This window comes from Canis lupus, chromosome 14 (assembly GCF_048164855.1).
Source record: "Canis lupus baileyi chromosome 14, mCanLup2.hap1, whole genome shotgun sequence".
NCBI lineage: Eukaryota > Metazoa > Chordata > Mammalia > Carnivora > Canidae > Canis > Canis lupus.
This window is the reverse complement of record NC_132851.1, coordinates 7,396,181-7,408,163: the sequence shown is the minus strand read 5'-3', so window position 1 is coordinate 7,408,163 and position 11,983 is coordinate 7,396,181. Positions and strand designations below refer to the sequence as shown.

Here is an 11,983-nt window from a genome sequence, read left to right as displayed (position 1 = left end):
GCCAGGCGAGACTGATTTTGGACTGCTTACCCCCAGAATGATAACAGAATACATTTTTGTTGTTTTGAATTGCCCCGTGTGTGTTAATTTGTTACTGCAGCCCCAGGAATCCGAAACAGTGATCAAAGATGTTCAGGGTGAGATCGGCCTCTAACAACGGCAGGGCTTCATTTCAATGTGACCGACAATCATTGGGCTCCTTCCACGTGCCAGGCGCTGTGCCATCCTGGGGACCCAGAGATGAATGAGACACTGCCCTGCCTTGGGAGGTTCATGGTCTTTTTTAACACAACCCAGCAAACAGCCGGGACACGGCCAGGAGTGCCTGTGTGCCTACCTCTCTGTATAGTTTCAGGTGGACCTCGAGCCCTGGCAAGCTTTGGAAATGTTTGCTCACGGAGAAAATGAGCCGATATAGCAGATAATCTATGGCTGCAAACAGCACCCAGACATAGAGGTGGGTGAGTATGGGGAGGAAAAACAGCCCCAGGTTTTTCCTTTCTTTAGGAGACAACCAGAAAGACGGGACGACCACGTATTTCTTCCTTTCCCTCTTATTCAGCGGAAGGACACAGGGCCTCTGCAGCTGCCTCTCCGTTTCATCGAAGCGAACAAATTGTTTGGTGATGAAGATGTTCTCAAACTTCCAACCACCAGGGTCCAAAAATCGCTTCATGAAGAGGCCAGTGCCAAGGAGCACCAGCAAAAGCCCTGCTAGGGCAAGTACCTGCCGTCCCAGGGAGGACAATACTTCTGATGCCGTCACCATCTGATACAAGACACCCAGGACTTTGCCTTTTGTGTCGTTTAGCTGGGCCTCCAGGCCTTGACTGGGACTGAAAAGAGAGACCGCCAGCGTCTGGTTCCAAGAAATAAGGTCATCAAATAGACTTGGGTGAGTGGCAAGCCCATAAATCCACTGAATTGCTTCAATATATTTTTTCAAAAGTGGAAAATGTATGGAAAAGCTCTTTGCCCTTAGGTTGCAAGTCATACTGTCCAAGAGACCTTTGAAGTTGTGAAAAATATTTTCCACGTGTCCAAAGATTACTATCCCTGTGCCAGCTGCAATCAAAGCATTCCTGCCTTCCCGCAGACCACAAGAGAGGAAGAGGAGAAAAATAAAACATCGTGCATGCTTGGAGCAGCAGAGCAAAGCACAAGTGATCACCCAGGAGGTGCCGAAGACTATGAATGAGGATCGAAACCAGGAAAAGGCCAGAGAGAGGAGGCCCGCTGAAATGAAAGCAACAAAACAGCAAACTCCCAAATGTTGGATAAAGTCCATCCATGCAGAGCTTCTTGGAGACACATATGACCCCCAAAGACTTAGGCAGATGCCAATGCCTGAGGTCCAGACACCCATGCTCCCTGTGTCCCTGGAAATAAAAGAGAAACCAGGGTCAAGACGTTGTTCTTTTTTTTTTTTAATTTTTATTTATTTATGATAGTCACAAAGAGAGAGAGAGAGAGAGAGGCAGAGACACAGGCAGAGGGAGAAGCAGGCTCCACGCACCGGGAGCCCGACGTGGGACTCGATCTCGGGTCTCCAGGATCGCGCCCTGGGCCAAAGGCAGGAGCCAAACCGCTGCGCTACCCAGGGATCCCCCAGACGTTGTTTTTGAATGTCCTCTATCACTTTGTAAAGGGCATGGTCATAGCTTGGCAGCAAAAAAAGGTCATACTTCTTTGCCAATCTCTATCTCCACACCCCTTCCAATGTGACATTTTTAGCTTCTTCCATCAAGAGGTAGGTCATATTTCTCCAACCCTTGGATTTGTAATGGTTCTATGATGTCTTTGTGACAGAAGTGATGACAGAAAGTGGCAGAGGTGGCAGTGTGCGAATCCCGAGACTATGATTCACCCCTGCTTCTCTCCAGGAACCCTACTACTAACTTTTTAACAAATCCGGGTGTGTTAGTCTCCTACTGCTGCTGTCACAAACTGCCACAAGCTTAATGGCTTATAGAAACACATATTTATTCTCTTACAGTTCTGGAGATCAGAAATCTAAAATGGATCTGGAGACCTGTGTACTCTCTGGAGGCTCTAGGAGAGAACCCATTTCCTCACTTTTTGTAGTTTCTGGAGGCTCATGGACTCCTCCTCCATCTCAAAGCCAGCAATGTTGCACCTTTTTTTCTGGGACCTCTGCTTCCATCCTTCTATCTTCTAGGATTCTGATCCTAGAATCAGAATGCCTCCCTTTGTAAGGACCTTTGCAATTATATTGGGCCCACTCCATTAACCCAGGATATCTCCCCATCTCAAGGTTCTTAATCCAGTATATAGGGTCTCTATCACTATGTGAGATAATATACTAACAGGTTTTTCATATTAGGACATTGTGCATCTTGGGGCTGGGGGAACATTATTCAATCTATCACACCAGGTTGGGCTGCTGGATGACAAAGGCACATGGCTAGTCAGTTGCATCAACCAATAACCAGCCAATGGCCAGCCTGCTGCCAGACACCTGAAGGAGGCCATCCTAGACCAGCCAGTCACCAGCCAGCCCACCAGCTGATCAGATACTTTAGTATAATAAATATTTATTTTAAGCCACTGGATTCTGTGCTGCTTTATTAGGCAGGGATTGTTAATAGATAAAAGCAGCAATATTGTATCACGGATCTTAATAATTGAAATAAACTCTCAGCTGATGGATAGGCTGAAATTTCAATACGCGACATTATGTAAGATCACTTTTTGATAGTCATCTATTTTCTTGTGCTCTAATTTTGCCAACCAGAAAGCATACCAAGGACATTCAAACTTAAACGTGGCACTGGGCTGAAGCCATCCTATCTCTGCTTTGAAACAATTGCATCCTGCCCACACCTCTCCAGCCCGCCCCTACACTCTGAGGGCAATTCTCTCCCGAGGATCTTGAAAGGGAAATAAGAATATTTTGTCACTGAGTTAATCATCCTTTCTTTTTCCCCAGATGTGGCATAATTAAAACAATGCTATGGGGCTGCTACCACCCTGTCAGTCATGCACTCAGAGATGTGTCTCTCTTGATTAGCATGAAAATATCTAATGAGCATTATAGCATATGTATGGGATGTTAATGAAGACACTGATCGGTTTTTAAACACAGTCAAATGCATCCCTCCTCACATCAGATATGATGGGGCTGGATTTCTGGAGCAGCTGGCCACTGTTTGAGACGTCGGATGAAACCCGGTGTGCGAGACGCGTCCAGGCCCTGGCTAGTAGGCATGCACTGAGCAACTCATGGTGAAGAAATGATTCTTTTTGTGTTCAGGCTGAATGAGGTTAATGTGACAGGGAAATGGGCAGGTAAGGAACAAACCTGTGGATGCTTCTCCTGCAATAACATAGAGGGTGGAGATGCTCAGCACAGAAAGAGATCTGGAGGGGCACCTGGTGGCTGAGTCGGTTAAGCATCTGTCTTTGGTTCAGGTCATGATCCCAAAGTCCTGGGATCAAGCCCCGTGTCAGTCTCCCTACTCAGTGGGGAGCATGCTTCTCCCTCTCTCTCTCTGCTCCTGCCCCTGCAACTGTTGAAGAAGGGTCCTTTCCATGTGGGACTGACTGGCTTCATGGGAGATGCAGAATCCCACATAAGAGGATGTTCTCAACTCTATCCGGAGGGGGAATTGAGATCGTCATTGGAACAGGGACCAGGAAGGAACATAGCTCTTTCTTCCTACATGCCTGCCTCCTTTTAGAGTCTGAGGTTGGTTTAGAGGTCGGCTGTGCTCCACTCACTGACCCCACTCCCAGTCCACTCTGACCCCTGGAAATCACCAAAGGGCTCCTGAACTCCTGACCCTTCCCCAGCACTGCCAGCCCGAGTCAGAAGTGCTTCGTGGCCTGGCCGAGAGGACGGCAGCAGCCAGCGGTGAGCCGCAGGAGGACACCCTACATCCGAGCCGCACATTGGCCCCCTTCACTTTGTCACAGCTTTGGATTTGACCCCAAACCATTATTTGACTACATGATCCACTCATAGGTATTAACTGCCTATTCTGTTCACTTTATGTAAAGCATCTCCCTGCATCCTCCTGCAAGCCTCTGGAAACCAATGTTCTTTGCATTTCATACAGAAACTGAGGCTCAGAGGGCTCACTGAAATCTTCAGCAATCGCACAATTGGTGGTACAGTGGAATTCAGACCCAGTCCCCCGGCCCCCTGGGCCAGCTCCCTGCCCCCTGCAGCATGGCCAATTCCACCACTCCAGGTTATGTGACAGGACACTCAGCCCAGCATGTCTCTGCTGGAAACCCGTCACACTTTCTGCCAGTGGCTACTTAAGAGCTCACCTGTATATCACAAACCCACTTCTATCATGTTGTTCCCCTGCATCAAGATAGTTGGCCATGTGAGGCTGTGTCTCAAATCAGCAGATTTTTCTCTAAAGCAAATTAGAAATCCCAGCTGGGTTCCCCCTCACCCCCAATATCCTCTATGAGGTACCATTTTGCTTGCTTCCTAAAAAATTATTTAATAATATGTATTTTGGATTCATATTTCCCTTCTCTTGCCTTCATATTTGCATAGTGTGTTCTTAATACAGCTATTTCTCTGAATGCAAGAAACAGATTTATGGACACATTAAAACTGTATTGGGCAATAAAAACTAGTATCAATTAAATAAGATATATTGCTGCAATTTTGTCCTGTAAGAGGCACATGTTTTCTTAATGAGCAACAGATCTAATATTACTCTCCTTGTTTTTGTACTGAAAACAGCATGTCACCAAAAGACACTGGAACTTTCTGCAGCTAGAGGACTGAATGCATCTTCTTCTATTTTACTGATTTCTTTTTTTTTTTAATTTTATTTTCAGAGGTAGAATTTAGTGACTCATTGCATACAACACCCAGTGCTCATCACATCACATGCACTCCTTAATGCCCATCACCAGTTACCCCATCCCCCCAATTTACCTCCCCTCTAGCAACTCTCAGTTTGTTCCCTAGAGTTAAGAGTCTCTTATGGTTTTCCTTCCTCTCTGCTTTCATCTTATTTTATTTTTACTTCCCTTCCCCTATGTTCATCTGTTTTGTTTCTTAAATTCCACACATGAGTGAAATCACATGGTATTTTTCTTTTTCTGGCTGTCTTATTTTGCTTAGCATGATACCTTCCAGTTCCATCCATGTAAATGGCAAGATTTCATTTTTTTTGATGGCTAGGTAATATTCCATTGTGTCCATATACTGCATCTTCTTAATTCATTCATCAATCAATGGATACCTGGGCTCTTTCCATATTTTGGCTCTTGTGGACATTTCTACTATAAACATTGGGGATCAGGTGCCCCTTCGAATCACTATATTTGTATCCTTTGGATAAATACCTAGTGGTACAATGGCTGGGTCTTAGGGAAGCTCTAATTTTACCTTCTTGAGGAACCTCCATACTGTTTTCCATAGTGGCTGCACCAGTTTTATATTCTGTCCTATTTTACAGCTCAAGCCACAGAGTAGGGCTTTGGGCCACCTGTCCAGAGGCTGGTGGTCAGTCTGCCCTTCCTGTCTCTGTTGAACATGGGCTTGATTTCTTCTCTAATCTGTTTTGCATTTTCCCTACTTGAATATAAGATCTGCGTGACCTACTTCCTGGTGAGGTTTGACAAGGGGAGCTTTAGCAAGCTTCTTAAGACCACCCAGCAGAAAGTGCTCAGTAAATGCAGCCCATTTCTTATTTTTTTGCTGCCACAAAAAAAAAAAAAAAAAAATGAGAACTTCCATTTTCTGAAAGTCTTCAGGCAAGGACTGAACGCCCTCGAGTTCACGGGAGGCATAGCAACAGGAGCTGGATTCATGGCCTTCCCAGCACTGCTTCTGTGTCCCCTTTAGATGGCTGCTGACTTCCTTCCCCCTCTCCTGCAGAGGTATGATTGCCTGCCGAACTTTCCTCAGATGGCCTCAATTCTTTCCTTTGAGGCAGATCAGTGAGTCAGGACTTGGACAAGCCAATTGCTTCTTTCTTTCCCAAAGACTTTGTCAAGCAGATACCCAGATCTCTAAATTTTATTTTTAGTGTGAAAATGAATCTTATAGATCAGAGCTTTCTTAAACTTAAGTATGTGATCATTGGGCGAGCCTTGTTAAAATGCAGATTTGGGGGGCACCTGGGTGGCTCAGCGGTTAAGCATCTGCCTTTGGCTCAGGTTGTGACCCTGGAGTCCTGGGATTGAGTCCTGCATCAGGCTCCCCGCAGGGAGCCTGCTTCTCCCTCTGCCTATGTCTCTGCCTCTCTCTCTCTCTCTCTGTTTGTCATGAATAAATAAATAAAATCTTTAAAAGAAAATGCATATTTTAATTCTAAAGGCCTAGGGTGGCCCCTGAGACTTTGCCTTTCTGACAAGTTCCCAGGTTGCTGATGCTGCTCATCTCAGGACCAGACACATTGGTTAGTGAGCTCTTGAATTCAGCCCTGTCTGATGGCACTTCCTGTGATGATGAAAATGTTCTATATCCGAGCTGTCCAACACAGTCGGTGCTAGCTGTATGCAATGATTGAGCACTTGAAATAGAGCCAATGTGGCTGAGGAGTTGAATTTTTAACGTTATTTAATTTTAATTAATTCAAATTTAACAAGTCGCATGTGGCTGGTATCACTGTGTTGAACAGCACAGCTCTGCAGCTCTAGAGCTCTAGAGGATTGACACCTAGCCAGCCAGTTTCCACAGATGAAGAAACAAAAATCCAAAGAGGCTAAGGGACTCACTGAGGCTGTCTTAGCATTGGAGACAGAACTAGGGGTGAGACCCCAGTTCTTCACTTTTCCTGTCACATCAGCATCTCATCTCTGACTTTTCATGAACCCTGTTTTAAAATCCTTACCAGGGACACCTGGGTGGCTCAGTGGTTGAGCATCTGCCTTCAGCTCAGGGCGTGATTCCGGGGCCCTGGGATCGAGTCCCACATCGGGCTCCCTGCATGGGGCCTCCTTCTCCCTCTGCCTGTGTCTCTGCCTCTCTCTCTCTCTCTCTCTGTGTGTGTGTATGTGTCTCCCATGAATAAATAAAATCTTTAAAAAAAAATCCTTACCAATGTTCTTAGGTAATGGAGTTAAAATTCCCCACATACCAAATTTGCCTTCAGGCAAATACATAATTAGAAAAGTGAAAAAAAAATAGAAAAGTGGACAAACTATAGCCTGTGTCTCCGAGACTTAGCAATCTGATAACAATAGGTAATAGCTATCAATTTGTAAACCAAGTGCCTGGCCACTGTTTTAGCATCTGATGTTCATGATTTCTAATCTTCACAGCTCTAGATATTATAGATATTGCTATATCTATATATTTTAGATGAGGGAACTGAAGCTCAGAGAGATCCAATAACTCCACCGGGGTCACACAGCTAACAAGTGGAGGAGCCAGGAATCTAACCCACATTTAAGTGGCACTGAGGGTTCAGGATGAGCAGCTTTCCAGACTTTCTTGAAATGATCTTCAAAGGCAGCAGCTTCTACATTTGTTTGGAATATATACCCAGAGTCCCAATCATGCATGCATCCTGAAATGCGGATTTAACAATGCTGGCATAAGCTCTCCTCGCACTGCCATCTGCATCTGGTGCCCCCCACCCTCTGCCAGCACAGCCCGTTGAGCCCTCCAGAGCTGACTGTGGATCTCTTTTCCCTAGGCTCACCCTTCTGCTCAGCTCTGTCCTGCTTCATATTCCAGCCAGCATCAGGCTCAGACTTACTCATCTCTTAATCCAGCCCATTTGGTGTCAGGCTTCCTGGTCTGAGGTCTGGGCCACCGGGCCCTCATTCTCAACTCAGAAAGCCCTCTCTCCCAGGACCAGGGAGCCAAGAGATACATTCAGTGCTGGTGCCCACACTCTCTATTGCCCTGAGAGTCAAGGTCAGGCTGTCCTGTGCTGGAAAATCAGGGCAGTGTGGGCAGCACTCAGCTTTTAAATAGCTACAAGTGTCAAACAAGCAGCATCAAGAATAAAGGAAATCAGAAGGTACAGGTACTTCTTAGGGTAAGGGATGTGGAGGAATGGGCAGTGGGTCTTGGGGACTGGAGAGCCCAGGCTTCAGGTTCAGTTATAGGGATAGCAGCCTCCATCCCAGCAGATTTACTGCAAGGCTGTATGGAGACCCAGAGTGGCCACATTTTCTGATTTTTTTTTTTCAAAAGAAGCCAGAAATATAGATTTTGGAGGGTGACATCTCCCTGTTGTTTAAAAAACAACAACAAACTTGGCTCAAATGGTTTTTAAATACTCTGACTGGTTTTGGACCACTGACTGGCAGTTTGAAAACCTTGGTCTCTGAATTCCTCATTGCTTCCTCCTCTCTGCTCTGCACCCCTCCTTCCCTCATGCTTCCTCTTTTCCACTGTCTGAATTGCCTTTCCTTCTTTTTTATCCCCTGGGACATTTAAAATCATGCTGGAGGCCAGTTTCCAGTCTCATGCATAAAGGTTTTTCTCTATGCCTTGGGAATATTTATTTTTGCCCAAGGGTCTCTAACTTTATTCCTTTCTCTGTGCTTCCTAGATGGAGCCGTTTCCTCCCTCTCTTCCTGGAGCCCCTAAAAGGCAAACCTGATCCCTTACACCTGCAATTTCTCTTTGTTTCGCCTCCACCTCTGTTACCAATAACGTTTATTGTCTGACTCCCCAGCCTTGTCTCCCCAGGACAGAGTACCTGCTTCTTGCTTCTACCAACAGTAATATTCCAAGACTAATTACCAGGTTCCTGCCTTTCCCCCTGAACTATAGTTGGCACCACACCCTGGGTGGGAGCAGTACAGCTGGAGCCCACGGGAGAGGATCCCTGAGGACCCCCATTTCTCTGCTGTGGATTAAAGTCATTTCTGTGTGGCTGGGTGGGAGGGAGCAGGGAAGGGAGCAGGGCATGTGATGAGGAGCCTGTGGTCCAAGCCAAGAAGCCACGCAGCCTGTGCAGCTTGCATAGCCAGCCTGAGCCCACACTTATCTGCTTTCATGCAGATCTGAGCTGTTGCCATGGGAAACAGCAGTGGCCAGGCTTCCCCACCAGCCCTGTATGCACTAGCAAACACGGGCTGTGAGGTGCATACACAGTGGCCTCAACTGTTTTCCGTGTGTGTGTGTGTGTGTGTGTGTGTGTGTGTGTGTGTGTGTGCTAAATGTCAGAGGCAGCAGAGTCCCTCAGTCCCCAGCCCAGAGTCTTGCTTGTCTGCTTTGTTGGGGGAGTCAAGGGGTCCAACATTCCTGAGCACCGTCCTTTGAGCACAGACCTGATCTCAAGGGGTAACGCATCCTTGCTTCACATACGAGGCCCAGGCAGCAGCCAGGACAGATGCAGCCATGAGATGATAACTAGAGCCTCCCAACAAATGGCCTATCCCAGGAGCTTTCTAGGTTGGGGGATATTGGAGATGCATATGACCAGTGCCGCTCCGGGGCTGGCAAGCAGAAACTGCAGTGCAAGTGCAGGAGAAATCAAGGTGGACTCCCTTGTGGAAAGAGCTAGAGATCAGGATCGCGGGCACTGTCCTACTGCTCCCCTCTTTCCCTAGTAGTGGAGCAGTCGCCTCGCCTCACATCCCCAAATTTCCATTAAGTGCGAGCAGCACATTCTGCCCCTGCTCCCCAGGCAGAAGCCAATGACTTATGCTTCACAAGCCCAGATGCAGTCTGTAGACACTGGGGGAGGGCGGGGGGGGGGTGCAGGGGAGGGAGTAAACCCAGACTGCTGGTCCCTTTATTCTTTCCCTGCTCCTCCAGCCAGCTCTGCTCATTCCCTGTGGGAACCTACCCACCCATGCACCTCTCTCACGATCTTTAGGACTTGATGGGACTCTGATTTGAAAGGAAATTGGGACAAAGGTCAAGGTGGAACAGGAAAAGAGCACAGGGCGGGGAGATAGGAGACCTGTGCCTAGGCTCCTTCCACCAGAAGAGCTGTGTGACCTTGGGTCGGTCACTTCACCTCTCAGGACCACAGCTCCCTTGGGCTAGAGGAGTCCTAAAGCTCCTGCTAGCCCAACAGTCTGAAATGAAAGGCACAGGAGAGCAGCAGATCTGGCTCTGGGTGCTAGCATTTTCCAGCCCGGTACCTGTAAGTGGGACAGTGGAAGAATGGAGGGTTTCTGGACCCTTCCTTCCCTTCCTTCCTCCCTCCCTCCTTCTTTCTTTCTTTCTTTCTTTCTTTCTTTCTTTCTTTCTTTCTTTCTTTCTTTCTTTCTTTCTTTTTCTTTCTTTCTTTCTTTCTTCTTTCTTTCTTTCTTCCCTCCCCTCTTGGAAACTTATCATTTGGTTGGGAACATAACCTTCTTTCAGGCTGCCAAAATAGCTTGAGCAGGCACAGAGAGGCCTCCTTTTGAGATAGGAATGAATCCTTCACTTCTTTTCATCGCTCTTGCCTTGGGAAAGCCAGTAAAGGCCTTCCTCTGTAAAAGCAAACTTCACACACAAGAAAAGAAAGATTAATGAAAGCTACCAGGTAAACAGAAGGGCATTTAGGGAACAATTCAGTCTGTCATGCAGAGGCATCGGCAGCAAGACCTGGCAGCCGTCCCTCGCCAGGGCTGCGTCAGGCCTGCTCCTCGCCACTCCCCGGAGGCTTGGCCCACAGGGTCAATTCTTCAAAAGCTGGGGAATGGGCAGGTTAACCCAAGCTGCTCTGTTAAGAGGATGGTCACGCTGCGGTCCTCCCTGAGATGAGGGTATTCAGATCTCTCAGGCCAGCATTAACAGACATTTCTTTCCGGTATTTCTGTACACAGATAAAATGCCTGGGTTAGAGGAGGAGCTAAAGTGTCCTCTGGTCTCAACTGTTTTTTCCAATTTAGTTTTTTGGTTTTTTATTTTTATTTTTTTCATTAAAAAAAGCAATCCCAGTAACAAAATATTCGAAAAGTTTACTTACAGGTTCCTCTCAGGTTCTTCTTTGAGTGCAGAATAACCCTTCCCGGGGACTCGGAGTTTTGATATACAACAGAGAAAAAGGAACTAGAAGTGACAGGAGGGTCACATCACCATGAATCAACATCTCTATTTCCCCCACAAAATGACTAAGTCATAATATTGACAAAAGGGATAATTTTTTTCCAGTATTTTCCTCAGAGGGGGGGGTTCCAGAAATCAATTCTAGAAAACAATGAAATAAGGCATTTTCAAACACAGGAGAGCGAATTATGAAAATGTAGAGGATTTTCTTTCCTCTGTCCTCTTCTCCTTACCCGTCCCCCAGCAAGAGGATGGTGACAATCTTTAGCATTGCCACTACTATCTACGGTCTCAGAGGCAGGAAGGAGCCACCTCTGCACCGGTGACCCAAGACAGGTGCAATTGTCTGGGTAACACATTTCATTCTTACCATCTTGGAGATTTAGCTTCCAGGGCAAGAGGATCAGCTTCTGTGGTTTGAGGGAGTTAGGGAAGCCTCAAAACCCTTCCATAAAATTGTTCTTCACCTTTCAACTGAGACCCATAATATAACTAGAGGAGGTTTTCATCTTAACATTCATGGATTCTTGCCAAAATGCAAAACGGTTGATAGAAAGAAAAATATAAACAAGTGGGTAGATGGGTCAGTGAAAACTTAAGTCAAAAACAAAACAAAACAGAAAAAGAAAACTCAGGTCAAACATCCTGGTGAAGTTGCCCGAATGTATGATGTTTTGATGTTTGGGAGACATAACTATCTATCATGAACAACAGGGACCCAGTGAATGTTGTGAGCAAATTAACATTACCAAAAAAAAAAAAAAAAAGAGTAAGCACAATGGAGTGATTTGGAGGGGAGTGGGTACAGGGGTCAGGGAACTGAGTCAGGAGGTAGGACCAGTGCATTAGTCAGTTCTCCAGAGAAATGAAACTAAAAGGGGGAGTATGTGTATGAAGAGAGAAAGAGGTTTATCTTAAAGAATTGACCCACATAGTTGTGGGGCCTGACAAGTACCGAAATGGCAGGGTGAACAATAGGCGGAAGCCCCAAGTTAGAGATGATGTAACTTCAAAGGTTAATTGCAGGCAGATTCCCTCTTT

The 11,983-nt window shown here is 46.4% G+C and overlaps 1 protein-coding gene across 2 annotated transcripts in view; it reads right to left on the bottom strand.

Annotated features, from left to right (window-relative positions):
• The window catches only part of DCSTAMP (dendrocyte expressed seven transmembrane protein), a 29,860-nt gene extending 18,960 nt beyond the window's left edge, over positions 1-10,900 (bottom strand). For both annotated transcript variants that reach the window (XR_012006628.1, XM_072774194.1), the window contains exons 1-2: positions 10,863-10,900; positions 338-1,379 (exon numbers count right to left, since the gene is read on the bottom strand). Coding sequence is in view for 1 of the 2 variants with exons in the window: in XM_072774194.1 (XP_072630295.1) it covers positions 338-1,366 (1,029 nt within the window). In the remaining variant the exon portion in view is untranslated. The remainder of the gene's footprint in view (positions 1-337; positions 1,380-10,862) is intronic.
• Between the last annotated feature and the right edge of the window lie 1,083 nt (positions 10,901-11,983).